The 27,231-nt window shown below is 47.3% G+C and overlaps 2 protein-coding genes across 7 annotated transcripts in view; one reads left to right on the top strand and one right to left on the bottom strand.

Annotated features, from left to right (window-relative positions):
* The window catches only part of sli (slit guidance ligand), a 567,521-nt gene that overhangs the window by 496,863 nt on the left and 43,427 nt on the right, over positions 1 to 27,231 (bottom strand). The gene's annotated exons all lie outside the window — the stretch shown is intronic.
* LOC149349298 (uncharacterized) lies at positions 840 to 5,664 on the top strand. Its single transcript, XM_089580072.1, has 4 exons — positions 840 to 855; positions 1,938 to 2,031; positions 2,591 to 2,666; positions 5,560 to 5,664. The coding sequence occupies exons 1-4, from the start codon at positions 840 to 842 to the stop codon at positions 5,662 to 5,664; spliced, it is 291 nt and encodes a 96-aa protein (XP_089436198.1).

Raw genomic sequence — 27,231 nt, 5'->3', positions numbered from 1 at the left:
TTTCTGTGTAGACCTCTACAGTTCCATTGTATTAGATACGCCATTGTGATAAGATGGGGATTGGGGAAAGTTATTTATTTTCAGGAGCAGTGATTCGTGGTTTCCCTTTTTCTCTAGGGAGTCTCGCCGCCGCTGCAGCGGTGGCGAACCAGGTGTTGAATCCATCGCCCCTTTCGTGCCGCCGGATTTCCGCGGAGACGCCGCGGATGCGTCTGTTTTAGATGTCGGCGGACTTTCGCTGACATCTATATCCTCCACGGTGGACGTGGAGGATGCTTCTTGGTTGCGATGGCCCGTGGCCTTCGCATTCGTCTTTTTTGTTGGCACCGCTGACCAGGCCCTGCTCCAGCGGCAGAGTCTCTTGGGCCAGCAGTTGTCTTCTTAGAGGGTTGGGGCGACAGGTCCAGTTCAGCAGAGCTGTTCTGGGTGTCTGTCACCGAGTATGCCGCTGCTGAAAGTGGGGCCTGAAGGCCTCCGGCGAGGATCGCGTGGTCTCTCGCAAAATTTTCAGCCCTGTGAACTGTACCACCGACTTCTGTGGTGGGGACTTGGTTGTCGACACCAGGTCCACCGGATCGACCTGTGTGCCGACAAACTGAAGGCGGCGGCGGTCCCCGCGTCACCGCTTCAGAGTATGTCCCTTTCTGTTAGAAAGAGACACACGCGCGTGCGGTGGACGTGTATGAAAAACAGAAGTGTGCTTTGGAAACCAGCGACGAGAATACGCCCTGTCAACACTGGTGATTTTGAACGGGTAAAGCCCTGAAGAAAGGTAGCGCTACGACTTCTTGTCATCTGGAGAGGCAACGCAGAAGAATGTGCGGTTTTACTATGCCTTGATGAGCCGCCTGAACGGTGAGTCCCGTCTACGTTTCTTTACTTCTGATCTCTATTCGCACGCGTTATTAGTTTGCGCCTATATAGGGATGGCAGTGGAGGCAGTCTGCGTGCGGTTGCTTCAGCTATAATGCGTTAAGGCCGATTCACACGACGGTCCGTTCGCCCGCGGCCCGCGCACTACGTGTGCATGCGTCACCACATTGAGAGGCGCGCTGTCGGCCCGCGGCCTGGTCAACGCGCCTCTCAATGTGCTGACGCATGAACACGTGATGCGCGGGCCGCGGGCGAACGGACCGTCGTGTGAACCGGCCTTTACCAGAAAAGAACGGGCGTATAGGCTGCATGGCAACTGCTGCTCCATAGTCTCTATCTGCGTTTAGTACTCGGATGCCGCGGTAAATAAAAATGCCACGAGATATCACAACAGAGTTATGCGGTCCCTTGCTAGCGCTGCGAAAAACTACCGACAATGTTTACTACATTACTATAGCATAGATTTGTGCTACGTAGGAGAGGATGATGAGCGTACAGTGCCACGTTAGAGAACGCTCTCGCTAGGCCAGCTGCGGACAGACGAGGAAACTGACAACGGTCGAGTTTTCTCGCGGATGGTGCCCGTCGGATTGATTTGCGCTACTTAGAAGATGACGATGAGCGGCAGTGCCGCGCGACAGAGCACTCGCGCTAGGCCAGCTGCCAACAGTGCTCAGTGTTGGTACTCGTCGGATTAGTGCTTACGCCTTACTATTTGTCATACAATTTTTTCGGGGAGAATTGTCGTGTGTGAAAGGCTGGTGCATATTTCTTGCCTAGTCATTTCTAAATTTTTATCTGCGCTTCCCCATTGGAACAGAATTGGAGACAGTATTATGTCAAAGTTAGATCGTTCTTGCGTCTCCCCTGAGCTGTAGATGTCGATGCTTCCACGCCTTCAGAGCTCTGAGAACTGTTTGGGATGCAACTGCGCACTTATTGGGATTTCAAGCTTTCTGCTATATGCCTCGTTTGTGCGGCCCGCTTTCAAGTCGTTCGCTATCGGGGATGGTTTGTTATTGATTTGCACTTTCTCTTATTTATTCTTGGTTGGCTGCCACCAGCTGTCCTGCCGGCGATTTTCCGCGCTCGGAACTATTCCCAGGCACGGGACCCTACCCAAAGACCTGCCTGCACCACACTCACGAGCCTTCTTCGGTATTTTTTCTCTTGCCCCTATTTGCATTGCCACTAGGCAAATTTTTTGCAGTTTTTATTTGTGTGCAGATTTGTTTAATGCAATACCAATTTTCGTATCATGCTGTGATGTGAGATACCGAGCTTCTTGCTATTGAACGCATGCCTTTTCCATTGTCTCTTTTCATTTATGCAAGGCAGACTGGTCTACTGGTCGCTACGTTCAATTTAAAAATACCTTCGATGCTGGTGCAAGGCACCCTAATAATAATAAACTAAATCCTGTGCATGCTATATTCGAATAGTTACGCTCTTTTCATCATGCATAAAAATAGTGGTATTCCAGCCTGCTCATCTTTCAATGTGGTTGTGAAAGTCATGTAAGTCTACTCAAAGAATGTATATGGGTGCATCACATACAATCTGTTCATTTCTTTTATCATGGGCCATCTCATTGCTTTTTGTGTTCCTATGTTAATACCTTATTCTAGTTTCTGAAGCAGTGGACAATTTCTTCTCTTGTCATTCATCACATTGTTACGGCCACTGACAACAGTTGCTCTGACATAATTTTTTGCAGTTGCCAGCTGCCAGCATCTGCTGGGCCATTCGTGCTACCGGCTTTTTGCTGTGCCATCTCTGCTCAGCTGTTTGTGGTAGGTATTGTTTTCCAGTGATGCATACCTTACCTGCCTATTTAGACAAATATTTTATACAGAGGCTCACAGCCCGGTTTAGAAATGCATGCAGAGCTCTACATGCACTTAGCAGCAGTACCTCACTGTATAATTACATGAATCTGATCCTGAATTACATGGTCTGTATGAAATAAGAGTCACTCACATAGCTTTTGACTCTGCTGCTGTTAACATAATGGAGTTTACACAGCTTCAGGTGCAGTGACTATTTCACACATGTTTCCTCTTATATTCCTTTATCCCTTTAAAAAACATTGTGTTCTGTCATGATGCTTTACCGGTATTTCTGGTGTATAGACCAAAATGTCACTCAGTATTGTAACATGAAGCAGGAACTGAGTTTTTCCAATGTTTTAGGGGTCCTAAAACATTGGACCAACACAGTTCCCACTCGAGTTATTGATCACTTCGCTCTCGCCCTACATAAGCTTGCCGTCCAGGTTGGACAAATTGGTAGAGCAACTGCTCCGGTGAAGCGGTGGTTCTGGGTTCGAACCCCGGACCAGGACGAATCTTTAACTACAATGTTTCTGAGAAGGCTGTATAGCTTTCCTTTCTAGCCATTTTGGCTGCGCTCGGGTGGATGTCAATGAGTAATTACTCGTTATTACAGATCTTTTATCAACGTCAAACTTATTCAGTAGCAACAAATAGTAGAAGGGTAAAAGTATGCTGCTCCCAAAAAGTCGTTAAGCGTGTTATAAAATGTACGCTGTATTGTTTTAACGGCTGCGAAGAAATACCGGTGATGTTGGATGCCCTGCCCCTATTAGGTAAATATAGCTCACAAATAAATTGGATGGAAAAGAAATATGGACTTCAACCCTCACGATGACCCTCATGTCAGTAAAACAAAAAGTTCCAGTGTTGCCATACTTGGGAGCTTTGCTCTGTAAAAGTGCAGCAGACTGCCACTCAAAGTTGAGAAAAAATTCGTCTCGTTGTCCGCATGTGCAGTCCACAGTGCTGGTGCTATTTTCACTGGTCATTGACTTTCAGTCGCATGATGTGCACCCCGTTCCTCGAGTTGATTTTGTTTGTCATGTGAACCTGCCATCAAAATGAGTGTAGGAAAATGCTTCTCCAGTTGATCTGCAGTTAAGCTTGTCCTTTGTCAGCTGCTGTCACCCTTTCTCCACAGATGTCCTCATCACATTTAGCCCTCTGACTGCCGCCTATTGAAGCATTCATCTTCTTTTGGAATCCACCTAGTTTTTTAGTGTGGTATTCTTTATATTTTCTATATTCTTCTTGTTTACAGTTTCGCCCTGGAGGTGTAGTACTGAAGCGAAAGTAGTACAAGCAACAGTTGATGATCTGCTAGGGCAACAGGATTCCGAGAGTTTTGAGAAGGGAGTCCGAGCCAGGTGGAGTTGAAAAATTTGACTAGTGGACAGGAATCCTGTGGTTTGTGGAGGACACAGGCAAATTGGAGACTTATGGAAGAATTTTTTTTACCAGCCAAAGGACACGCATAGACAAGAGAGAACCACACAGGACAAGGGCTGGTAAAGGCATAGTCCTCTGTGGTTTTCTCTTGTGTATGCGTGTTCTTTGGCTGGTAAAAAAATTCCTCCGTAAGTCTCCAATTTGCCGGTGTCCTCCACAGACTGCAGGATCCCTGTCTGCTACTAGTCAAATTTCACTACTCCACCTGGATTGGACTCCCACTGCCCTTCTCAAACTCTTGGAATCCTGTTGCCCTAGCAGATCATCAACTGTCGGTGGTATTACTTTCGCTTCAGTGAAATTTGACAAGTAGCGGAGAGGGATCCTAGAATTGTGGTGTACACAGGCAAACTGGAGACTTATAGAAGAATTTTTTTACCAGCCAAGGAAGACGCATACACAAGAGAGAACCACACAGGACCAGGCCTTTTACCTCCCTTGTCCTGTGTGGTTTGGTCTTGTGTATGTGTATTTGGCTGGTAAAAAATTCGTTAGCATGCCATACCATCCGGCCCACCATTCAGCCTTGTTTATGGAAGAGGCCGCAGTCTTCTTTAAGTGCACTGCTCTGGGCTTGGGATGCAATGTATACGGCTCTGTGTTTTTCGGTAAAACCTGGTTTCTCCGAATTGTTGCACCCCGAAAAGTTTCTTAAAAATCAGATCAACTTCTGCATGCAAATGCGCCTGAAAGGAAGTTAGTTTGCTGGTGCACAAAGGTCATGAACCGTTGGAGAGTAGTGGATGTCTCGTATCTCCTCTGAGGTATATTTTAAACAAATGCTGCTTATTTTAATTCCTCTGTCATGTTTTATGTTGTTCGTCGAGCTGCATATAATTTTAGATCTAGAACTACATGTGCTGACTGGTAATTCATTGCAATAATTATACCCATAATTAGTCACCCTTGTTTGAAGGTATAGGTACGCATTTTGTATGGGTGCTTTGCAGTCAGAATGGTGGATGAATCTTCTGTGAGTTTTCTTCGATGGAACGAAGGCAACTGGAGTGACTGTTTGTTACTATGTCACTCAGCCAATACTTCTCCCACAGGTCCAACAAGCTTCTGAGTATCTATGGCTCAATTATCGGAGCTGCAATTGCCCTCCGAGGCTGCCTGCGTTGACCTTTGCAAGGCTAGCGGCTCGGAGCTAACAAGCCTTTGCAAGGCTAGTGGCTCGGAGCTAACACGCCTTTGACACCATTGAACTATACACAGTCGTTCAGGGGCCGTGAGCAAATAATTGTTAATGACGTATTGGTAAATGATGGTTAGTGTGAAAGCTAGTGTGAAATGAGACTAATTTTGCTTACTGAAAATGCTGTTTTTTATTCATTGAAACAATGCAATGCTTATCAAGTTTGTTACCTAGCTCTCACTGATTCCTCAATTTTTTTTTCAGTTGCAAGCCACCAAGAGTTGCCTGGAAGTCGAGCAAGCCACCAAGTTGCGTGCGATTTGGGCCAGAAACCATGAGCAGGCCGCGAATATTTCAAATAACCAGTGAGACTCCATAAAGCAAGCTTTTACTGTAAGTACAGTGTTTTTGGCACTGCATTGCTTTGGGATGCATGCATTGAGCTGACTGCTAGCTCTACAGCTACCCATGTGTATGCAGCAAAATTGCTTCAAGAACAATGATGGGGTACAGCAAACAGGACACAAGATGGACAAAAAGACAGACTACAGGACAACAAGACAGACAACAGATACGACATGTCAAAACATGACAGACAACACAACAGACTACAGCACGACAGGACAGACTACAGCACGACAGGACAGACTACAGCACGACAGGACAGACTACAGCACGACAGGATAGACTACAGCACGACAGGACAGACTACAGCACAACAAGACAGACTACAGCACAACAAGACAGACTACAGCACAACAAGACAGACTACAGCACAAGACAGACTACAGCACAAGACAGACTACAGCACAACAAGACAGACAACAGATACGACATGCCAAAAACATGACAGACAACACAACAGACTACAGCACGACAGGACAGACTACAGCACGACAGGACAGACTACAGCACAAGACAGACTACAGCACAAGACAGACTACAGCACAACAAGACAGACTACAGCACAACAAGACAGACTACAGCACAACAAGATAGACTACAGCACAACAAGACAGACAACAGATACGGCATGCCAAAACATGACAGACAACACAACAGAAATTTTGTGTTGTAATCCTGTTGTGTTTTTAACATATATATATATATGTTAATACCTTATTTTAGTTTCTGAAGTAGTAGACAATTTCTTCTCTTGTCATGTATGAAATTGTAATGGCCACTGACAACAGTTGCTCTGGACATTTATTTGCAGTAGCCAGCTGCCAGCATCTGCTGGGCTATGCGTGCTTCCTGCTTTTGGCTGTGCCATCTCTCAGCTGTTTGTGGTAGCTATTCTAACGACTGAGACCGACAAGACTTTTGGCAGTTGCCGAGCCAGGCCTTGGCATATAGCTAGCAAGCGAAAACTTGTCACCGATGAGAAAACAAACTGAGTAGCCTCTCTCTGCTTTATCTGTATGTCTAACAGAAAGAGTAACATGCTTCACTGCACGTGTTCACGAGTTGACACTGATGAGGGATAAACACCACATCCTTAAAGTGTAGTCACTGCCAGTCTCCTTCCGTGACGAGAAAGCTTAGTGAGTATGTTTGTGATGATGATTACAGAAAGCGAATTCTTGTATCCTAGCATATGAATCTAGTCACACGGGCAGTTTTGGCAGTAGTGGCCTGAAATAAATGGTTGGTTGCTTTGCAGGACGCACCTACAGTGAACGGGATGGGACGATGCTAGATGAGGTGACTCTCTCTGTCTGGCAGTGGGTTGATTTGAGAAACGCAGACTTATGAAGCTTAGTACATTTGATTTCGTGCCCCGCCGCGGTGGCTCAGTGGCTAGACGCTCGGCTGCTGACCCGAAAAACGCGGGTTCCATCCCGGCCTCGGGGCCGAATTTCGATGAAGGCGAAATTCTAGAGGCCCGTGTACTGTGCGATCTCAGCGCACGTTAAAGAACCCCAGGTGGTGTAAATTTTCGGAGCCCTTCACTACGGCGTCCCACGTAGCCTGAGTAGCTTTAGAACGTTTAACCCCAATAAACCAAACCAAACGCTGGCAGGTTGCAGACCCCACAGTCGTCAATGAAGGCTTGTGAAGAAACACTGAAGGGAAGGTCATAATGCATGTAATTAAAAGGTGAAGCTCAAGAGCAATGTCCTGGGCGACGCCCGAGGTTGCAGGACAGAAGCACGGTGCGTAATAATTAGCGAGGAAAATCAGGCGACGACTGGCACTTAAAGCTTGGATCCAGTTTAGAGCAACTGGATGCAAGTTAAAGGACGCGAAAATTAGCCTTACATAAATAAGGGATCTTATCACATGCTTTTTCAAAGCCAAGAAAGAAAGCGTCTCGGAAATGTTGCAGTTAAGGTGAATGTGCATGTCGTGAAGAACGACAGCAAGTTGGATATTGCAGCAAATTTTGTACATTTCGATTAAACAACTTAATTTCCCAAAAAAATCTAGCAGGGCAAGAGTACGAAATGTGTTTTATGATTCGCAGCACATGCCAATGGCAAAAATACGGTCAGAGATGCTGGGCGACGGCTGGTAAGACACATACAGGGGCCAAGCTCTGATGAGGCAGGAAACTATCTGTACAGCATGCACTACACATTCTTACACCCTGCTTCCTGTCCTGTTGCTTTCTCTAAGTTTGCTACCCTGCTACCTTAACTGCTACACTGTGCAGTGGCGCTGTTTCCCGTCATCGATGCTACTAGCGCACTATTGCCACTACCACAGAGCTCATTTTGCAATCAGTGGTTTAAAAGTGGTCTCAGCTAAAGCCAACCATTATTCTTGAACCGTCAAATAGTTGTTCCATACAGCAAATCCTTGTAATCAGCTTTCATAATTTTCAAGGAACAAATGAACTTCTGTAGTCACAGTTAAATAGCCTAAAGATTACTTGTTTGTGCCATCATCTGAACTTAAAAATTAACCATAATTTCAAGCCTACAGCCCTGTCTCATTAGTATGGACTGCGTTAATATGGGCTGAAAATATGGACAGTTTTTCTGGGGACAAAACTTTTTCAATGCGCTTACGCCTCGTTCACACGGAAACTCGCTCATCAGAGGATAGAGTAAAAATGCACACAGCCCATTGCCGCATGTATTCTTGTCGCATTAATACGCAGAGTGCAAAGACTGAAGACCCTTGATTTGAGGGGATAGCATTGCCCGAATTATATACCTTTCTTAAAAACTAATTGTCACCATACTGCTTCCCGCACTGTGCACACAGAATTTTATGTTAACCCGTGAACTGCGTGGCACACCGACTCCTCTTGCTGACAAATTTTCTGGTTGCGAAACCACTTCTCTTTCTGTTCTCAAAATCATTGTCAGGGCCCGCCGACTCATATACCGTCGCAATGGAAAAAGCCAATGGAGAAAGCCTGTAGTCCACCGCACTTCTGAGGTTTATGAGTTTCCGGCTTATGAGCTTTCGCTTTTGAGTTTCTGAGCTTTCAAATGGTCGTCTGAATCGCATAGGCCGCAGTGAGAACAAATCCTTGAGGATGTTCTTTACAGTAAAGGCTTATAAGCCGGAATGCCCACTTCGTATTTAGTATCTGAAAACGGCACTTGGCAAAAGTCTGTTTCCTTGTATCTGAAGAACCATCTTAAAATGCTTCAAGTGAACGACCCAGTTCCTTTGAAGTTATTCTTTTCCTTAAAGCTCAGAAGTGCGGGGACTACAGGCTTTCTCTATTCACATTAAGGATCTTTATTATTTCTCCATTGATATTAAGGGTCTTTATTATTCATTTCCGCAAGGAAAATTACTTCAGTCCGTCGAAGACTGCACAGAGCACCACGGCGCCACTGCTTTCCAGAATGCTTCGGGCATATCAGCAGCAGGCTTCCTTGAATTACTGTCTTTGTACCTCTCTTACACGTTTTGCATATGGGAAGAACATATCTACTCACAAAAATCAGGAATACCCATAGGTTCATGCACGGCACCGATACTAAGCGACATTTTTCTCGCGTCTATAGACAGGACGTGAGCCTCCCCTCTTCCGTGCTCTTCTATTTTGAGGACGTTTCGATGCATCGATCATTACCTGGTTTTCATAAATAGTCGTAGCCAGTCTTTCAACTCAGACGTACAGAAAGTTTTGAAGGATTTCACTTCGACCATGTCCCCTCTGGTTGTGACACATGAGTTTCCTGAAGATAACTGTATCCGCTTTCTAGATATCAAGCTTAAATTCCAGGCGCACCACACTTGTTGGACCTATGAACCTCGCAATAAGAAACCTGTTGTTCCATATCAATCTGCACATGCAAAAGTGGTCAAGCGATCCATAGCCAGCCTGTGTCGTTCCAAAGCAGACAAAAAACCCTCTCCGCACAGCATGAATACTAGCTTTGAAAAGCAGTACCTTCGGCTGTCAGAAGCACGTTACCCTTCACATCGCTTAACATCAGTTGCACAGAAGCTACACAAGCAAAGTAAAATTCAAGTTAATGAAAGTGCTCTCGATCAGCAGAAAGAAAAAAGCAAACAAAAGTAGTCGTCATCCCGTATTGCCATATACTCTCTCATAATCTTGAAGATTATGAATCGTGCAAAAGTGAAGGTTGTCTTTTCTGCTAGCTGTCCAAGATATGCACCCATGTCAACCCTGCACCCAACAAAGCCTGAGCTTGCAAAACTAAACATCATAAACTGTTTATTACATGTGAAAAAGAACTCATCTATTCCATTCCTTTGAAATGCGGCAAAAATTACATCGGGCACACGGGCAGATGTATGAATGACCGGCTGCGCGAGCACGAAAATGATACGAAAATGGGTTTAAAAGGACACCTCATCGCCCACTGCAAAACATGTCGCGCATGCCACCCTGAATTTGAGAAATGTGATGCTGAATTCGAACAATGCAACGTCTTAAGGCCCGTTCACACTTGCGAGTCGGAGAGGTCGCGCGACTGTTTTGGTCGAAAAGCGACAGTCGCGGGCCAGTCGCTCGCTGCTCGATTTTTCAGTCGCAAACCGCTGAACCAATCAGCGAGCGAGCCAAGCTTCCGGCAACGACACGGCTCGCGGGCACGCCGGACGACGACCTGCGCTGCTCCCAGCTGGCTGCCCTAGTCGTCGCTAAGCCTAGCCGGTTTCATATCGATGCTGCAGCTGAGGGCGCTTCGGATCCTGGCCAGCGCAAGTAATTAAGATGCTGCTTTCGTCACCGCTTTATTGTGGACCGCGTATCGTAATAATATCAAGACATGCTCGACTTCCGCGACGCCTTCAACAGCGGGGCTAGAACAACAGTCGAGCCGCATGGAGCAGCAGCAGCAAAGCGGCTATGGGAAGAAATTTGCTTGTGTCGCAGTTATCACTTCTACCAGCAACTCGGTAGTGGCCAGCGATCTTCAAAAATGCTTCATTTTTTACATTCCTGTACCCAAGGGCTTGGTATCAACGCGAACAAGCAATATAGGCGCATTTTTCTGACGCCGGCGGCCGGCATACTGCAGGCTAGTAGGCCGGCCCTGCAGAGAAGCGCGCCTCTGTCATCATGGCGCTTGTACGACCGCGGTGCACATCAAAACCGTCACGACAACCTAATCTTCGCTCGGGTAGTTGTAGTACATTGCGAATAGCAGTTTAGACGACCGAGTGCAAGTACAGGAGGCGCGGCCAAAACAGACGAAACTCTCGAAAGCGCGCGAACAACGTCATTCCCGAGAGTTTTCGCTTCAAACGAGAATCTAACGAGAAAGCGACCCGCTGGTCGCGCTTGCAAGTGTGAACAACGGTGTTGTCGAGCTGCTGCTTGGTCGCAAGCGACTGCTGGTCGCGTGCCCTTTGCGACTCGCAAGTGTGAATGGGCCTTTAGCCCGGCACGCAGATAAACTCACCGGGGAAGTCATTAAAGCCTTTAACATAGCATCCAATTAAGACACGTGTGTCAGTGTGCCATCAGTGCTTTTATCCGACAAAGAAGTGATGTATCTTCCTGCTAATCTGTGAAACCTTTGACAAGTGTGCTTTGATTATTTCACTGCCCCTTCTTTTGTACCTTTTCGCACTTCTTTCAGTTTTTTTTTGCGCGCCCACATATATCTAAGTTGGTGTCTTACGAGACCTACGAGACCTTACCACAGAATCGTAAGGTCTCGTATTAGCTTAGATTTGAACAGGGAATGGAGGAAACTAGTGAAGCGGAAGGCTATTAACGAGTTAGCGTTAAGAGGGAAAGTAGAGGAATTCAGGATTTCGCTACAACAAGAACATCAACAACAAACACGGGATCATTAAATTGGTGCAATTTCATAGCCAAGAGGTAACACATCAATACAAAGCGCGTCATGGCCCGCTGCATTTTTCTGCAAGACCGCTGCATTTTTCTGGTTACAATAGAAATCAAGATCCTACTACAACTGCACATCTCCAAGCATTTGTCTACTATTGACTTCACACCGCTATGCAAAAAAAAAGAAAAAGAAATCATTGCTTTTCTTAATATTTTCTTTGTTATTCATCACGCCTTGTTATACACAACTTGCTCTGTGGACAGTTTTGATCGGGGACTAAACTGTCCATATTAAAGTGGCACGACTAGTTATGGGGTGCTTACATTGAGAAGCATAAGCTGCTGCCATACTTTTTTTGAGAACCCTTCGCAATAGCTCAGTGGTTACGGTGCTCGTCTGCTGGCCCGAAAGACGCGGGTTCGATCCCGGCCGCGGCGGCTGAATTTCGATGGAGGCGAAATTCTAGAGGTCCCGTGTACTGTGCGATGTCAGTGCACGTTAGAGAACCCCACGTGGTCGAAATTTCTGGAGCCCTTCACTATGGCGTACCTAATAGCCTCAGTTCCTTTGGAACGCTAAACCACAATAAACCAACCAAACCAAACATTTTTTGAGAGGGGGGGGGGCGTATTATGAAGTGAAAAAGAGATAAATGAGTTGGCACGTATTAGGGATTTGAACTCTGTGAACCAGCGGTGATTTAACTACGGCACTGATTCTTGCTTCCCATTTAGGGATGGGATCTAGAAATAAACCAAAAACTACTCCAGTGGCTCAGCCCACCATCAAGGAGAGCAAGTTATGCTCAGTCACCCATTCATCACGCAAATATTTACTGTACACATAGGACCACATAGCCACAAGGAAATAAAGAAAAAATTACGCTCCCGAAGACAGATTGGCACTGCACACCGGTGTTTTCACCCAAGTTACACAATGCGGACGGGCAGTCGTAACCCGAGCACCCACCATCACAAAACGTACTGAATAGAGCACCGTGACGCAGAAAGATGGCGACGTTGCTGTTGTCGCCGCAGAAAACCGTCCGACGGCCGTGCAGCCAAGCTCGCGTCACGTCACACACACGGCAATTCTCAAGCATAGCCCGCACGAATCGCGATCAAACTAGTAATGAATACGTAGCCTAAACAACGTCGCGTGATCGCTTCGGTCCCAATCATTGAAAACATTGCAACGAATGCGACTAGCTAAACAACGCCACATTCGTTTCAGCATTAGGAAAGCACGGCGTACGTAGTGAGCTTTCTCAGGTGCAGATTTCGCTGCCTTGACGGAAAAGCACTCGCTCTGACTGCTATCCCTTTCACTACACGGACATTTGTCACTGTGCTATGCAGCTCATGCACGCAAAGGAAATAAACCGTGAGCAGTTGTTAATATAGCCGCTGCCCGTGATGATCCTCGCAGGAATTAGGAACGCTTGCAATAACCACAAACAGTTAATGACAGGGAACGACAGCACGAGCTGTCAGTGCTGAACGATGCAACCCTGCACCTGCCGACACATCGCAAAAGTTGCAAATGCAAGCCAAATTTTACCAACACAAAGGCGTAACACTTTCACGCGAAATATTGGGAGCGTTTTTTATCTGCAAAAAAAGGCTGATGTTATGCCAGCGACACTTCACTCTGCTTGAAACAAAAGGAATATTTCTTGGAGACACGTAAGGTTGTGGAGTTTCATATTCTTCATATGACGAATGATTTCATGAGTGCATATATGTGCATGCGTTCTTTCTGAATAAGCAGTTGTGAATAAGCGCCTGTCTTGCGCTCTTCATGTGCTGCGCTAAAAAGAATTCCGCCTTGAAAACAGGTCTAAATCAACACTTCGTGACACCGCCACTGCGCAGGTCTTGCGTGGGCTTGAAGAGGCGCTCTGTCAACTCCATCAGCGCAGATGATTACAGAATGCAACTAGAGGAACTGTCGCTCAGTGCTACTGCACAGGGAGAAGTTCGCAGTCGCTCTGAACAGTCGAAATATCAACATGTGGTCAATATAATATGTTGCGCCGCATAGCTGCCACCACCTAGGCCTCGCAGAGCAGTTCAATCGACGAACGGACATCTTGCCCTCGCAAAAGCGAGCCTGAGACTTCGTCTCTCAGGCCCCTCCGCCCTCGGCCGGACCCGCACAAAAGTTCAAGTTGGACTTTCCCTCGGTCGCCTCACCGGCCGGACGCGTATTATCCGGCCTGTACGCTCCATCGCCCGCACGCTTGCGGATCCACACAAAAACGATCATATATGAAGGGCTTGACGACGACGACACCAGCGTCCATTGCGGAGAGGCCAAGAAGTCGGACAGCAAGAAAAGGACAAAGGACCCGAGCAGAGGAAGCAGAATTCTACCCGTCAATGTACGCAACTCGCCGCGGGGTCAACTCTCACCATCGGCGCTACGACAGCCATGGCGAACTCCATGCATCGGACCATCGCAGTGGCATCTCTGAGACGCCGTCTGAACACCTCCTGGTGAGCGGGGGCATCCGGATTAAATTTGTTTTGCCCTATTACGGGAGTGGTTCCTGCTCTCCATCCCGCATAAAACTTAGCCCCCATAAATCCAACCCTTTTTATTCCCTTAAGTAATCTCAGGTACCACGGTACAATTAACCAGTTCTTCTAAATATGGAGTGACCTCACCTGAAATTCTCCCGTTACTAACATCCTATCATCAGCTCTACAATCACTGCAGAATCGAGCTATTCATACAATATCAGAATATCATCTTTGAAACCCGGCCCACACTTCACTAAGCAGTGGTCATACCCTGTTGCCCTTCCACAAGTTGCATCATTCATCCCCCGCTCAGCGGTAGGGCGTTCCACATGCCGTCACTGCAACCACCTGCCTTTACACGCTCTCGATTTCTGCACCCACTGGAGTTTCCTGTGAGCTGAGCTCCCCACAAAACCACACGACACGTTTGCACAGGCAACACACCCGCCATCCCTTCCCGGGTGAGCTCGTTGACAGTATACGAAGGGGCGCCGCATGCGTGACCGCGCGTGTAAACCCCGCCTTCGATGGCAGCCAATTGGGACAAATGGAAGGAGGAACGGTTTTCCTGCTTCCGCCGCTCGGCTGCCGAAGCGTGAAGAGGGCGGCTTCCTTTTCACAGTGTTTCCCGAACAATGCGAGCTCCCATCGCTGTTCTTCAGGTACCGTCTCGGAACAGACACGCCCGCCGTAGTTCCCGCGCTGCAGTCACGGCTGGGTTCGCATCACAACGAGAAGCACGCGCTTGTTTACGCGCAGGGCGTGGGCGTGTAAATGCATCTTGAAGAAAAACACAGCGCACTCCTAAGACACGGACAAAGAAAGGCAAGCCGTTACAGCGCTGACTTCGACTGATTATTTTATTGTGGAGCAACATATATATATACGTTCGAAAAGTGGGCGGGAAGACATGAGTAACATCTGCTGTGGTTGCACGCGACCGAAAGATAACAAACTACAATTGAAAACAACATTAGGGCAAGGCTGACCCTTGGAGGCAACAAAAAATGAAAACTAGACAAGATAAAAAGACAAGTGGAGGGGCGATTAACGGATCACGCTTAAAAGGATGACGCTTAAAAGGATGACGCATGCAGGCAGTACAAGAGACAAAAACACTAGGAGATGACATCAAGTGAACAAAATGCACTGAAAGGCCAAAAAGACCATTAAAAAATTTTAGAACCGATAAAAGAACCAAAAGGGACGTTAAAAGCAAAAGACAGAAAACAACCTTGTCCAAAAGGTAAAAAATGCTAAAAATTCAGGGGGCACTTTGACTGTCTAAAGTGCGCAGAGGCGAAAGCGTTTTCCGCACCACTTTCGCTGCTTCTGTGGCACTGGTGGCGTCAGATATAATTGAGTACAAATTATTAAGTGATGACAAATCACTAATTATTGGTTAATTACTGATTAATGTCGGGATACTGATTCACTGCTAATTAATGATGCGTAAGCTTCGCCTTTGGGAGTGGAACCCGACAGCGTGTGTTGTAGCGCTGCCAGGGAGTCCATGGAACGCCACCACGCGTTCGGCGCGATGCCTTGCCCTTTGAACGCAACGCTTTTTGAGGAAAGGAAATGGCGCAGTAATTCTCTGTCATCTCGATGGAGACCTGAACCGCACCGCAGAGGAAGGGAGGAAGTGGGAGTGAAAGAAGACAAAGAGGGCTCGTAATGAAGAAAATGGAAATTGTATTTCAGGAAAGGAAATTACATAGTAACTGTCACACATATCTCGGTGGACACCCGTCAAAATTCAGAGGGTCACTTTCTTGACCTAAAGTGTGGTCACTGATGTGTGGTTAAGATGTTAAGCTTCGCCTCTAAGAGTGGAACGCGACAGCGTCCTGCAACGCTGCCAGGGAGTCCATAGAACGCCATCGCCCATTCGGTTCTACGCCTCGCACGTCGGTAAATTGGTTTTTGAGGAAAGGAAATGTATCTGTCTCTCATATCTCGGTGAACACCTAAACCTCGCCGGAAGGGAAGGGAGGAGGATGAGAGTGAGCGAAGAGACCGTATTCACTAGGCGCGCCTTTGTTCATTCCGAACCATCGAGCTGGCATGGCAGAGTGGATAGCATGCTCGTCTCGCACGCCGAAGACCGGGGTTCGATTCCCGAGCTCGACCAATTTCCTACTCGGTCTTATTTATTTATATGGCCTGAGTAGAAAAGTTAATTAGGCTAATTGGATAATTAAGCAATTAACTAAGCTCAGTCCCACTTACTTGGAGCATCACTACACGATCCCTTCAATTGGTTGCATGGTTACTAGCCAAAGTACAATTGGCCCCATTTGAAATTCGCGCACTGTGACGTCACGACCGTTTCGACCAACTGAAAAGCGTGACATTTCTGTCTACAACTGCTGCTTACAACGATGAGACATTAAAGGCTTCCGCCTTAAAAGACGTATTTCGGAATCCTACACATCAAAGGTGCACTGAAAAGGATTCTGAACTTGTCTTTTTGCCGCGGGAACTCGATCTACACGTTCCTAGCATTCTTAGAAACGGCAACTTATTGCCCTGTATGGCCGATTTCCCTAATTAAATCGAATTAACGTCCGGCTCCCGCCCTTTTTTTTTGAATTCTGCCTCGTACGATGGGCGGAGTCGACCAACGCGTGAAGTTCCTTTCAGCCAGCTCCGTGGAGGCTTTGCTTTCGCTTTATTTTGTTTTTTAGGTTTCCATGAATAAATAGTTTCATTCGCAGGTAATATAGCCGCAAAATAAGCCCGCAGAAATAAAAATACGCGCGGACTATTTGCTACTACGGACTACTACGTATTACTCCGCCGATGGCAGAGCGGCAAGCCGCCACGGGACTGGGTGAGAGGCACTCCCCGCGTTGGTCGACTCCGCCCACCGTGTGAGGCAGAATTCAAAAAAAAGGGCGAGAGCCGGACGTTAATTCGATTTAATTAGGGAAATTGGCCACACAGGGCAATAAGTCGCAGTTTCTAAGAATGCTAGGAACGTGTAGATCGAGTTCCCGCGGCAAAAAGACAAGTTCAGATTCCTCTTCAGTGCACCTTTAAAGTTGCTCTATGCCTGGCTCAAATAATCTAACTAACGTTTCGTTAGCGCTATCGAGGGTGTGCGAACACAATCTTCACCTAGCTTTAGAATGTGGGCGGCTTCTATAATTTCGCGTGTGGATTGATGCGCGTTTCTCGCGATGACCGAGCAGTCATGAAGGAAAGGCTCGCAGGAACCGGAGGGACACTTTAAACAGTGAATACCCAGGTTTTTCTTGACGGTGTTACAAACATTATTTGAGTGCTCCATAAGACGCTCATTGAGAATCCATCCGGTTTGCCCCACGTAGGCGTTGCCGCAGCTCAAGGCTATCTTGTAAACTACACCAACCTCGCAAGGAACGAAGGGTGCACGGTGCCTAACAAGGCAGGCTGGCTCTCTCACAGCCGGGGCATTTACTCTGCGACAAAGCTTGGATAGCTTGTCGGGCGCCGAGAGCACCACTCGGACACCTGCCTTTTGTCCAGTTCTTTTGAGCCTGTGAGAGAGACTATGCAGGTACAGCACCACAGCGACTTTGTGTTGGTGGTCTGGGGCAGCACTCACTTGGCTTCCTTTGAGTTTCCTCAAGAGGGAGCCTGCTACTGAGATCAGAAGGTGCTCGGGGTAGCCAGCTTTTATCAGCCTCCGATTCTGCTCTTTCAGGCTATGGTCCATCGAGTGGACACAGGACTTCATTAAGGCATTTGTGAAACAGAGGTTCACAATGCCCCTCTTAACGATCTTGGAGTGAGCTGAACTGTAAGGCAACAAGGACTTGCCCCCTCTTGGCTCATACAACCCACACAGGTGATTTTGTGCCGTCGATAGCCTCAAGTCGAGAAAGCGTAAAGACCCATTCACGGGTACATCATGGGTCAAAACGAGGGGCGAGAGGTACCGTTCAAACACTTGGAGCACTTCTGAAACTGAGCTAAGAAAAGTACGTTCATTACTGGCCAAAAGGATTAGGTAATCGTCCACGAACCTGAAAATCTTCACGGCAGCTGACGAACAGAGCTGCTCTTTTATCAGTCGGTCATGATGGGCGAGGTAGATATCGCTTAAGATTGGAGCAATGGATGAGCCGATGCATACTCCGCTCTTTTGAATAAAATTACATTCACCCCAGGTAATGAAAGTGGAGCTAAGATAAACGGTCAACAATTCTAAGAAGCCGCCCACCGACATGCCACAAGAATTCCGAAATGTGACGGATCCGAATGAGTCAATACAACTTTCAACTGTATCGTCTTGCCTTTCTTTGTCCGTCTCTTAGGAGTGCGCTCTGTTTTTTCCTCAAGATGAACTACCAACTAGCCCGCTCTTCCACCCTTGCGTGTAAATGCAACCGGCATACAACTTATATCCCACAATAGATTTGCTATAAGGAAGTAACTGCAGTTTATCAGCACGGTATCATACGGCTAGAAAGAAAACAGCTTTCGCCGAAACTTGGAAAGAAGATTTGCCTTGGTCCGGGGATCACAATGGATTTCCCATTTGCTGCTCATCAGTCCGGCCTCGTCCTACGACTGCCCTGGGCTCCTGCTACCAAGCTTAAGCTTTCCTTTTTGGTGTTATGCGCCCGTTCTGGTGTATGTTAATTACTCCCTTATTACAAGCCTACCTAAAGACGGCGCATGAAAACATCGACAGACCACCGTGGCCATTCTTGCCTGAAAAACAGCTGCTGCTTGTGGCAACGACACCACGGCGTTTTCAAGAAGGCAGCAAAGATGCGTTGCATCTGGCCCAGCAGTGCGGCAATTTCTCAATCTTGGGCCCAGACTGTCACTATGTATGCTGGCTGATATGTTATCTGGCTCCGTAATGAGAACAAGATACAGAAGGCAGTCGACTCGCGCACTACAAACCATTTACTTTACTAAAAATGCACAAGCATTTTCTCGTATTTTCTCGCAAGGGCTAGGACTTTATTAGAGACAGATCAGTTACATTGTATAATGCTGAAAAAACTTTCCGTGCGCATTTTGTTTATTTGTGCCCAGGCTTAAGGTTGGTTTGGTTTATTAGGGTTTAAAGGGAAGCTGAAACGGTTTTTTGATAATTCGAGATTATTCAAGAATTCGAATCTCAAGCTTCTAGATAAAGCATGAAAGGTATTTTTGCAGTAGCACTCAAAATGATGTCATAATCATCGATTAAAACCGCGACGATGTTCAGGCTTCTTCTCACTACATTGGAGGAGTGCGGAGAAACTCGGCAGTGACGTCATTGTTGCCCAAATTTCAGACGTCCGCTGCTTACGCCTGCAGCTGCTGTCTGTCATCAGATGGCACCAAACAATGCATCATGAGCTTCACCTTCGATGGCCTCGGTTTTCTCCCATGGAATAACCGTTTCTTCGCTGGAAACGTAGGGCCGTCATACGTGACGTCATTATCGGGGCCTTTGCCCATCGCTGTGGACTTCAGTGAAGCCTGAACGCCGCCGACGACTTTATTCGGCGATTACGCCATCATTTTAAATGCTAGAGCAAAACGATTTCGCAGGCTTTACGTGCACGTTTTGCACATTCGGCAACATTAAACTCATCGAATTCTAAAACCGCTTCAGTAGCCCTTTAACGTCCCGAAGCAACTCAGACTATGAGGGACGCCGTAGTGAAGGGCTCCGGAAATATCGACCACCTGGGGTTCTTTAACGTGCACTGACATCGCACAGTACACGGGCCTCTAGAATTTCGCCTTCATCGAAATTCAGCCGCCACGGCCGGGATCGAACCCACGTCTTTCGGGCCAGCAGCCGAGCACCGTAACCACTGAGCCACCGCGGCGGTCCTCACCCCCCCCCCCCCCCCTCGGCTTAAGATCTGCCCTATCTCTCGCTTCCACTCCCCTCTTTTTTAGACACATGTGTACACTGCCTATATAAGGAGAATTGGTCCGGATAAAACCAGCTGATAGTTTGCGCGCTTACAAACTTCATCGTCTTCTGTGTGTTCGTCATTTATGTACGCGCAACTCGTTCTTAACAATACAACTACCAATCCAACAATAACTGAAGCCACCAGCAACAGTGACCGATAGAATGGCAGCGATGGCCTAGAGGGGGAGCATCCACCTCGCGTGTAAGATGCCCACTGCTCGGATCCCGGTGCCGCTCAATTCTCCACCGGGTTTGAAAAAAATCTCTGCCTCTCCAGCAACCGAGAGTAGAGTAAGCATGAAATGTTTACGGGCATAACACATTGGTTGTAGATGGTACTAGTCAAAATCTTGAAATGGGTCTAGTGTTCAACACACAACACCACGCATACTGTGCACTAGTCCATGTGGACGCAATCATTACCTGTGAGTGCCTGGGGAATCTCTTCCGCCCTGCCTCGTCAGCTATAGTGCGGGCTTAGGTAGGCAGCCGCAAACCGAGGCGGCCTTGTCGCTTTCGAGAGCGGCCGCATAATCATGGCGGTGTCGGCAGGGGCGAGCAGTATTCTACTGAGGCGTATCACTCGCAAAGTGATCGCTTTCCGCAAGACGCTTCCTACCTCTCCTTTCATCAGGCTCCATTGCTCGGCTTAAGCAGCTGTGACGGTGGCGGCATTGAAATGCAGGACGATGCAGAAGCGTACGCGGACACGACGAGACGCAGGCCTGACAAGAATGTATATGCAGTGCGTTCGAATACTCCGCGAGCGTGTATACACCTGCCTGCCAAAGGGGGAAATGTCGTGAGCGGAAGGCCCAGCGGCCGGTCTTTTACATGCGTGAGTGTAGGACCGCAGCGCCATCCTTGGGGACGGCGCGGAAGCAGTTTTGCCGCACAAAGCCCTTCTCGCCCTGGAGCTCCCCTCTTGCTCTAAGCGGCCCTCTCTCTTAGAGAGTCTCATTAAATCTCGCACGGTGCCCTGGTGCTCTCGTTCCAGTGCCCGGATGTTGGCTCTCGGTCTCGGCGTGACGTCACCACACTGCCGACAACGGAAGCTAAAAGCATTTCATGCTTAAAAAAAAAACTCCGCGTGTCGGTGGAAGCGCTTAACAAGGCCTAGGGTGCGCTCTTGTCTCGGTGACCAGAGCCGAAAACTCGCTTCCTCACCAGAACATAATTTGGCCACCCTGGTGTAGCACCTGGCAACAACCTTTTATGAGCAAACCCTTTAACCTTCGGCCCTCAGTCCCCAGCGGCTGCGGAGCAACTGATCAAGGAGGCGGTCAGACCTGTGACGCAGTGGAGGGTGCTAAAAATCTGACTACGGAGAGGCCGCCATTGGAAACTTAACCTGGCAACGTTTGACGCTAAAACGTTATCCAGTGAGGCTAGCCTAGCAGCGCTGTTCGAGGAACTAGCGAGTATTAAATGGGATGTCATAGGGCTTAGTGAGGTTAGGACAGATGAGGTGTATACAGTACTAAAGGGCGGGCGCGTACTATGCTATCGTGGGTTAACGGACAGACGAGAACACGGTGTGAGATTCCTCAATAATGAGGATATAGCTGGCAAAATAGAAGAGTTTTATAGTATTAACGAGAGGGTAGTAACTATCGTAATTAGGCTTAATAATAGTTACAAGCTCAAGGTTGTGCAGGCCTACGCACGTACATCTACCCATGAAGACGTGGAATCGGCAATGAACAAAGTAAAACTCCAGTACACTGTACATCATGATGGGTGACTTAAGTGCGAAGGAACGCAAGAAGCAGGCCGAAAACCACGCGGTCGGTGAGTATGGCATAGGCTCTAGGAATTGCAGAGAGGAGTTATTAGTAGTAGAGTTGAAATCTGGGTTAGTTGGTACATAATTAAGAAAAAACCAGCCAAAAAGACGGGGACAAAGGAGAGACGGGGCACACACAACGACTGGACTATTAACTGTGCTTTATTGAAAAACAGCCATTCTCCAAGGAAACCTAACAGCTGTTTTGTTATGGGAGTCTTAGTAAAAACAATGCAGTTTTCAGCTGGGTTTTGTGTATTTCTCGGACTGATGCTATATTTTGTCATGCAGTGGTCGTTTCAGAGATATTTGTGTTTTTTTGGCACGTACTCTGATGAGCATTTAGTGAAGCTAAAGGACTTGTCTTCATTTGGCATTTAATTTCACTGACGCAGATAAAATCATGTCATATTTTTTAAATATTGGCCAGAGACGTGGTCTTTGCTTGCTGACTCTGCACTCTGTATTTACATATTCCCTCCTCTCAGTCTTGAATCATCAAATTCTTTGTTTTATCAAGCTGCACGTCCCTTTTTACATTTCAGTCTGTTTTTTGATGCTGTCTTCTAGTATCTTTTTTACATTTTTCGACAGCGATGAATTTAGTGATTTCGTTTACTCCTCAGTTACAGTAAAGCTCTGTTTTGTCTTGCCCTTTTTCGCTCATCCGTAATACTTCCATTTTAATGTTATGATGAAAATTTGAAAACAAAACTAAGTCGCATAAAATTGCTATGAGGTGTTATTTTGCGAAAGCAATGCAAATGGGATAGATATGAATGACAATCAAAGCTACTAACTGAACGCAGTGTTGCCTGAAATGCTCACAATAGAGAGAATAGACATATTGTGAGCATTTCAGTTATTTCACACACTTCTTGATGTGAATTGTGTGTGAAATTCTGTTGCCTCTGTTTCTTTTTTATGGGTTGTTTTCTCAACAAGTCACTAGATCCTTACCAGGCACTGTATACATAACTTACATGCTTTGCAGAATGGTCAAACACACCACTTCAGCACCCAATGTGCCAGCTTTTCAGTAATAACTGTGCGACATGGGCGCTTTCAATAGCCTTACAAATTGGCTTGTCTAAATCAGCTTCCAATTACCAGTGCGAAAATACTTGATGATGCATGTAAATTTTTCATGGCGCAAGTGCATCTGGGGACAAAGAGTGCCAAGGCACAAGGCGTCTTTACTCGGGGCGGAGTCAGATCAGAGACCCCTGTAGAAGCCAAGCGCCAGGCCAGGGGAAGAGAGCCCCTCCTGCACAATGGTGGGTGCCCATTGGGGATCGAACCCCGCATCTCTTAGATGCGAGGCGGATGCTCAAACCACTTGCTCACAGCTGTGCTAGACAAAATACTTAACTTTCTTGTACTCTATCATGGTATTACGTGTAATTCTATTTAAACACGCATTTGGTCAGGCATGTATACTAATGCAGATCATGGAGAAAACTCGTCGAGGAAAAAACATTGAGCTTGCGTCTGCAAACTAAGTCAGAGGCGAATGCCTACGTTTGAGAAGTAAACTTGAATGCTGATGAGCCGAAGTCAGGTGTCATAAAAATATACATCAGCCTCCTCGCTTCCAAATCTGTGGTCTGAGTGACATCCCGGCTTGTACAGTCCTACCATGTGTTTCTCCTTTTTATTGTTTAACCTCCTTTTGTATTTCATTGTGATTATGTGTCATGGTTTTTCGTTTTTATATTTTTTGTTAATGCCTCTTACAGCTTCAGATGATGCTTAAGCATATGTAGAAATAAAATTTTTTATGTGACTTTGTTTCATTACTGCAGTATACTCTAGTTCAGCAGCTATAATCTCTTTATAGGAGGTGATGCTTTGGACACTTGTTTACCTAAAGCTATTTAATAAGAACAAATGTCTCCAAGCTCATCTTGACATGCTTAACCGCTGTAACTACACGCCGGTCCAGAGTCCAGAATGCACCGCGGTGTTGAATGATCGGATCTGTACAAACAAGCTTCGCACAGGTGCCGTTCTCCACAGTTGATTTTGAGGCAGCCACCGAAGAGCGTCTTTTTTATGTCTTGCAGTTCACCTTTCGGACATTTGTCGAAAAGGCCCTTAAAGGGTTTAAATAATTGATTGAACAAACAAACATGTCATTTTAAGTCACGCATAAGCCACGAACTCGACTAAAATGGCCAAGTGAAAGGACCACAAAACCTAACACGAGACTTGTTAAGAATAAATTGCCAATTATTTTTTTTTACCCGGGCCATAAACGAGTAGATCATGCGGCTCTCAATGATACCAGCCAAAATCATGATTCTTTACTGGCACTAATATTATAGATGAGTCCGTTTAACTGATTTGCATTGCTTTCGTCATATGTACTTTTTCGACTACCTCTTTCGCCACGGTCCTTCACTCAGCCTGCAGTGTTTAAATAATGAATCAAGTGCATACCTCTCCGGTTTGCTCACGATTACCAATCGAGTGACAAGTGCCCTATCACTGTCTCACTGCACAACAGCAAAAACTTTTGGGGGACTGACGCCCACTGAAGGAAATCAGTTTTATTTTTTACAGTAAGCAACGCCAGTTCACTTTTTCACTGGCCAGCAGTGCAAGCTGTGAATAAAGCACAAAAAAACTCACTGCCTACTTCGCGACGCTGTCAAGCGCGACATGCGAAAAATGAGAGGACAGTAAAGCTGAACGAATAAACAGTTCCATCAAAACAATTTACTACCAAAGTAATATAAGCGTCTGGCATAATGAAATGCCGCACGTACGATACATCAGCGCCCCCTTTTTGAAGATCTACAGCACTGACGAATGAAAAGGGAAGGAAATGCCCTCACTATCCTAGCTGCATCAGAAATAGTATGCCACAAGTCACGCATTTTCACAAGGATTGGCAGGTCGCGCAGCGCGTCGACTAAGTCGGCAGAGTAGAGCGCACATTCACATTTCTGTGTAATCATAGCGTTTCGCGGGTGGCGCAAGGTTTGCAAGGCCTACATTAAGCATTAGTCTTCACTGTTGCTCGTTGAGTTCATTCACCATGCCAGCTTTACGTAAATGATTGTTCTCAAATCCCGCAAAAGCTTTCTTCGGTACGCCATCGTGCCGCGCATTTTCGCATTCGGCGATGTGCGTGCATCAGCGCTGGCAGCCCGGAAAGCGCTGGAAAGAAAACGGCAGGGCTAGCGGCTTGTAATGCCACAGGCGACGGTGACCCGTTGCCCCCCCCCCCCCCCCCCCCATGCCGCGGTGCACTAACTGAAAAGCGTTCGCCGGTGTACTCGCCGAGGTGAAGCCCCCAGAGCCTCGAAAAAAGCCCGCGCCCGATGATGGCCACCATTTTTTACTCGGCGCTCCTCCCTTTCACGCAGGCTTGCTTCGTCAGTCGCAGCCGGGCGGGGGAGCAAAGCGCCCCTTCTCTCGAGTCCGGCCGTGGGTTAGTCCGGTTAAGACCCGCGCGCTACGTGCTCATGCGTCACCGCACTGAGAGGCGTGCTGTCGGCCCGCGGACTGCAGTCAAGCTAGGAAGCTCAGGTGCCTCTCCCCTCGCGGGGACTAGCGGCGGCCCGCGAAGCTGCGTGCGCTACAGCTCTGGAAACTGGGCTAGCAAGACGGCCCAGGCCATTAAGGAATTGGACAAAGGGCCGCACCCGCTTCGCAGTACTTACTCTGCATTGCAATAAAGTCTTTCTTCCATTCAATCGCACAGCCGTGGGTTCGACCAGCGCTGCCATGCTGTCTACTGGCAACTGTGGTACAGCCAGCGCGTCGTCTGCTCTTTTGGTCCGTCGCATCCGCCTGACGCCATCGGATCGCAAGCCAGTTTCCAGTGGCGTATGAGCACGTGATGCGCGGGCCGCGGGTGAACGGACCATCGGGTGTGAATCGGCCCTTAGTCGCATCTCCATGGCGGTGCGAACGCTGCGGTCTTTATTCGCATTACCGATCCCGTGACGCTTTTTTTTATGTTTTGAATCGCGTAGGCTACGCAATGGGCCCGGCAATGGGCTCTGTCGTGGCTCGGTCGCTCAGTTGGCTTGGCGTAGACGGCGCAACCAGCGTGTTCTTTGTCATGCAGTCGACATAGTACTCGTGACAGTCGGATTTTCGTGGCTCAGCAATGCCGCCTGTGCGTTCCTTGGTTTATGCAAGGAGGACGTCTACTATGCCGCGAGGCTCCTTTTCATGCTTGACGGAAGCAATTTCATCACGCCACCGTGTTGGGAAGTCTCATCAACCTGTCGGGCGTGAAATTTCAGGTAAGTGCCGTTTTATCACATCATGAGAGTAAAATTACTCTGCTTACTGTTGTGGATACTTAAACGCTTACTACTGCGGATACTTTGGTAGTGCTTGAGCAATTAACCAGTGTATGCGCACGATACTCAAACACTGTCAAAGCGTTCTCGAGGCATGGTGCGGCTTATTAGACATGGCTTCCGCTGCACGTGCCCAGTACGAGACAACCAGAACTTAACACGCGGCGATGAAGTTAAAATTCACAGTAGTATTTGAGCTTCCCGTTATCTCGGACCGCTGCGTGCCCGCCTCTAGTGGACAGCATCGGTGGTGCCGGGGGCTTCGGATTAGTCAACCATGCAGTAACCAGAGGCGCTTGGGAAGCCGTGCCGCGCTGTGGATGCTGAGGGCGTTAAGGAGCGCTGCGTCGTTTTTTTTTTATCGCTTTCTTTGAACCGAAGACTTCATGAGAGAAAAACTGCCGACGATTGCGTTACTTCCTAATGCGAGATTTGAGCGCAGCTCATCAGCTGTTTCAGCTTTTCAGTTCAATTCAGTTCAGTTTATTACCTTAAACGTCCCCCGTAGGGGCATTACATAAGGGGTGGGTTTTTATACAAACAGTAAGGATCATGGTAAATAATTATTGAAAAAATGGTCAGATACAAATTGCAATAACGAAGATGGGCTGGTCGTAGAAGCGATTTCGTGGGGAAGGCCGTTCCAGTCTGTGGCAGTTCGGAAAAAAAATGAGGCAGTGAAGGTGGTGGTCCGGGCACGTGGGTGCGCAACTTGAAGTAGATGGCCGGTTCGATATGATATGCGTGCTGCTGCTGTGATGTATGGTGCTTGATTAAGGGACGAAAAAAAGAACTTGTGGTACAGTGAAAGGCTTGCAATGCGACGTCGACATAAAAGCGGTGATAAACCTGATTCTGCTTTGAGATGAAACGCTGATTTTATATGAGTACGATGAATGAATAAATCTAACAGCGCGATTTTGAACCGATTCTAATGCGTCAGCGAGATATGCTTGGTGCGGATTCCAAATGGGCGATGCGTATTCGAGTTTTGGCCTGACAAGTGATTTATAAGCTAGTAATTTTACATGTTCCGGGGCGTTTCGCAGGTTACGTTTGAGAAAGCCTAAGGTTTTGTTAGATGCGGCAATAATGTTAGTGACATGTGTGCTCCAAGACAAATCGTGAGAGAATGTTACACCTAGGT

Source organism: Amblyomma mixtum, chromosome 3, assembly GCF_055824585.1.
Source record: "Amblyomma mixtum isolate Tamu chromosome 3, ASM5582458v1, whole genome shotgun sequence".
In the NCBI taxonomy this organism is placed as follows: Eukaryota; Metazoa; Arthropoda; class Arachnida; order Ixodida; family Ixodidae; genus Amblyomma; species Amblyomma mixtum.
Note: the sequence above shows the minus strand (reverse complement) of the source record. Positions and strands in the feature narration are given on the sequence as shown.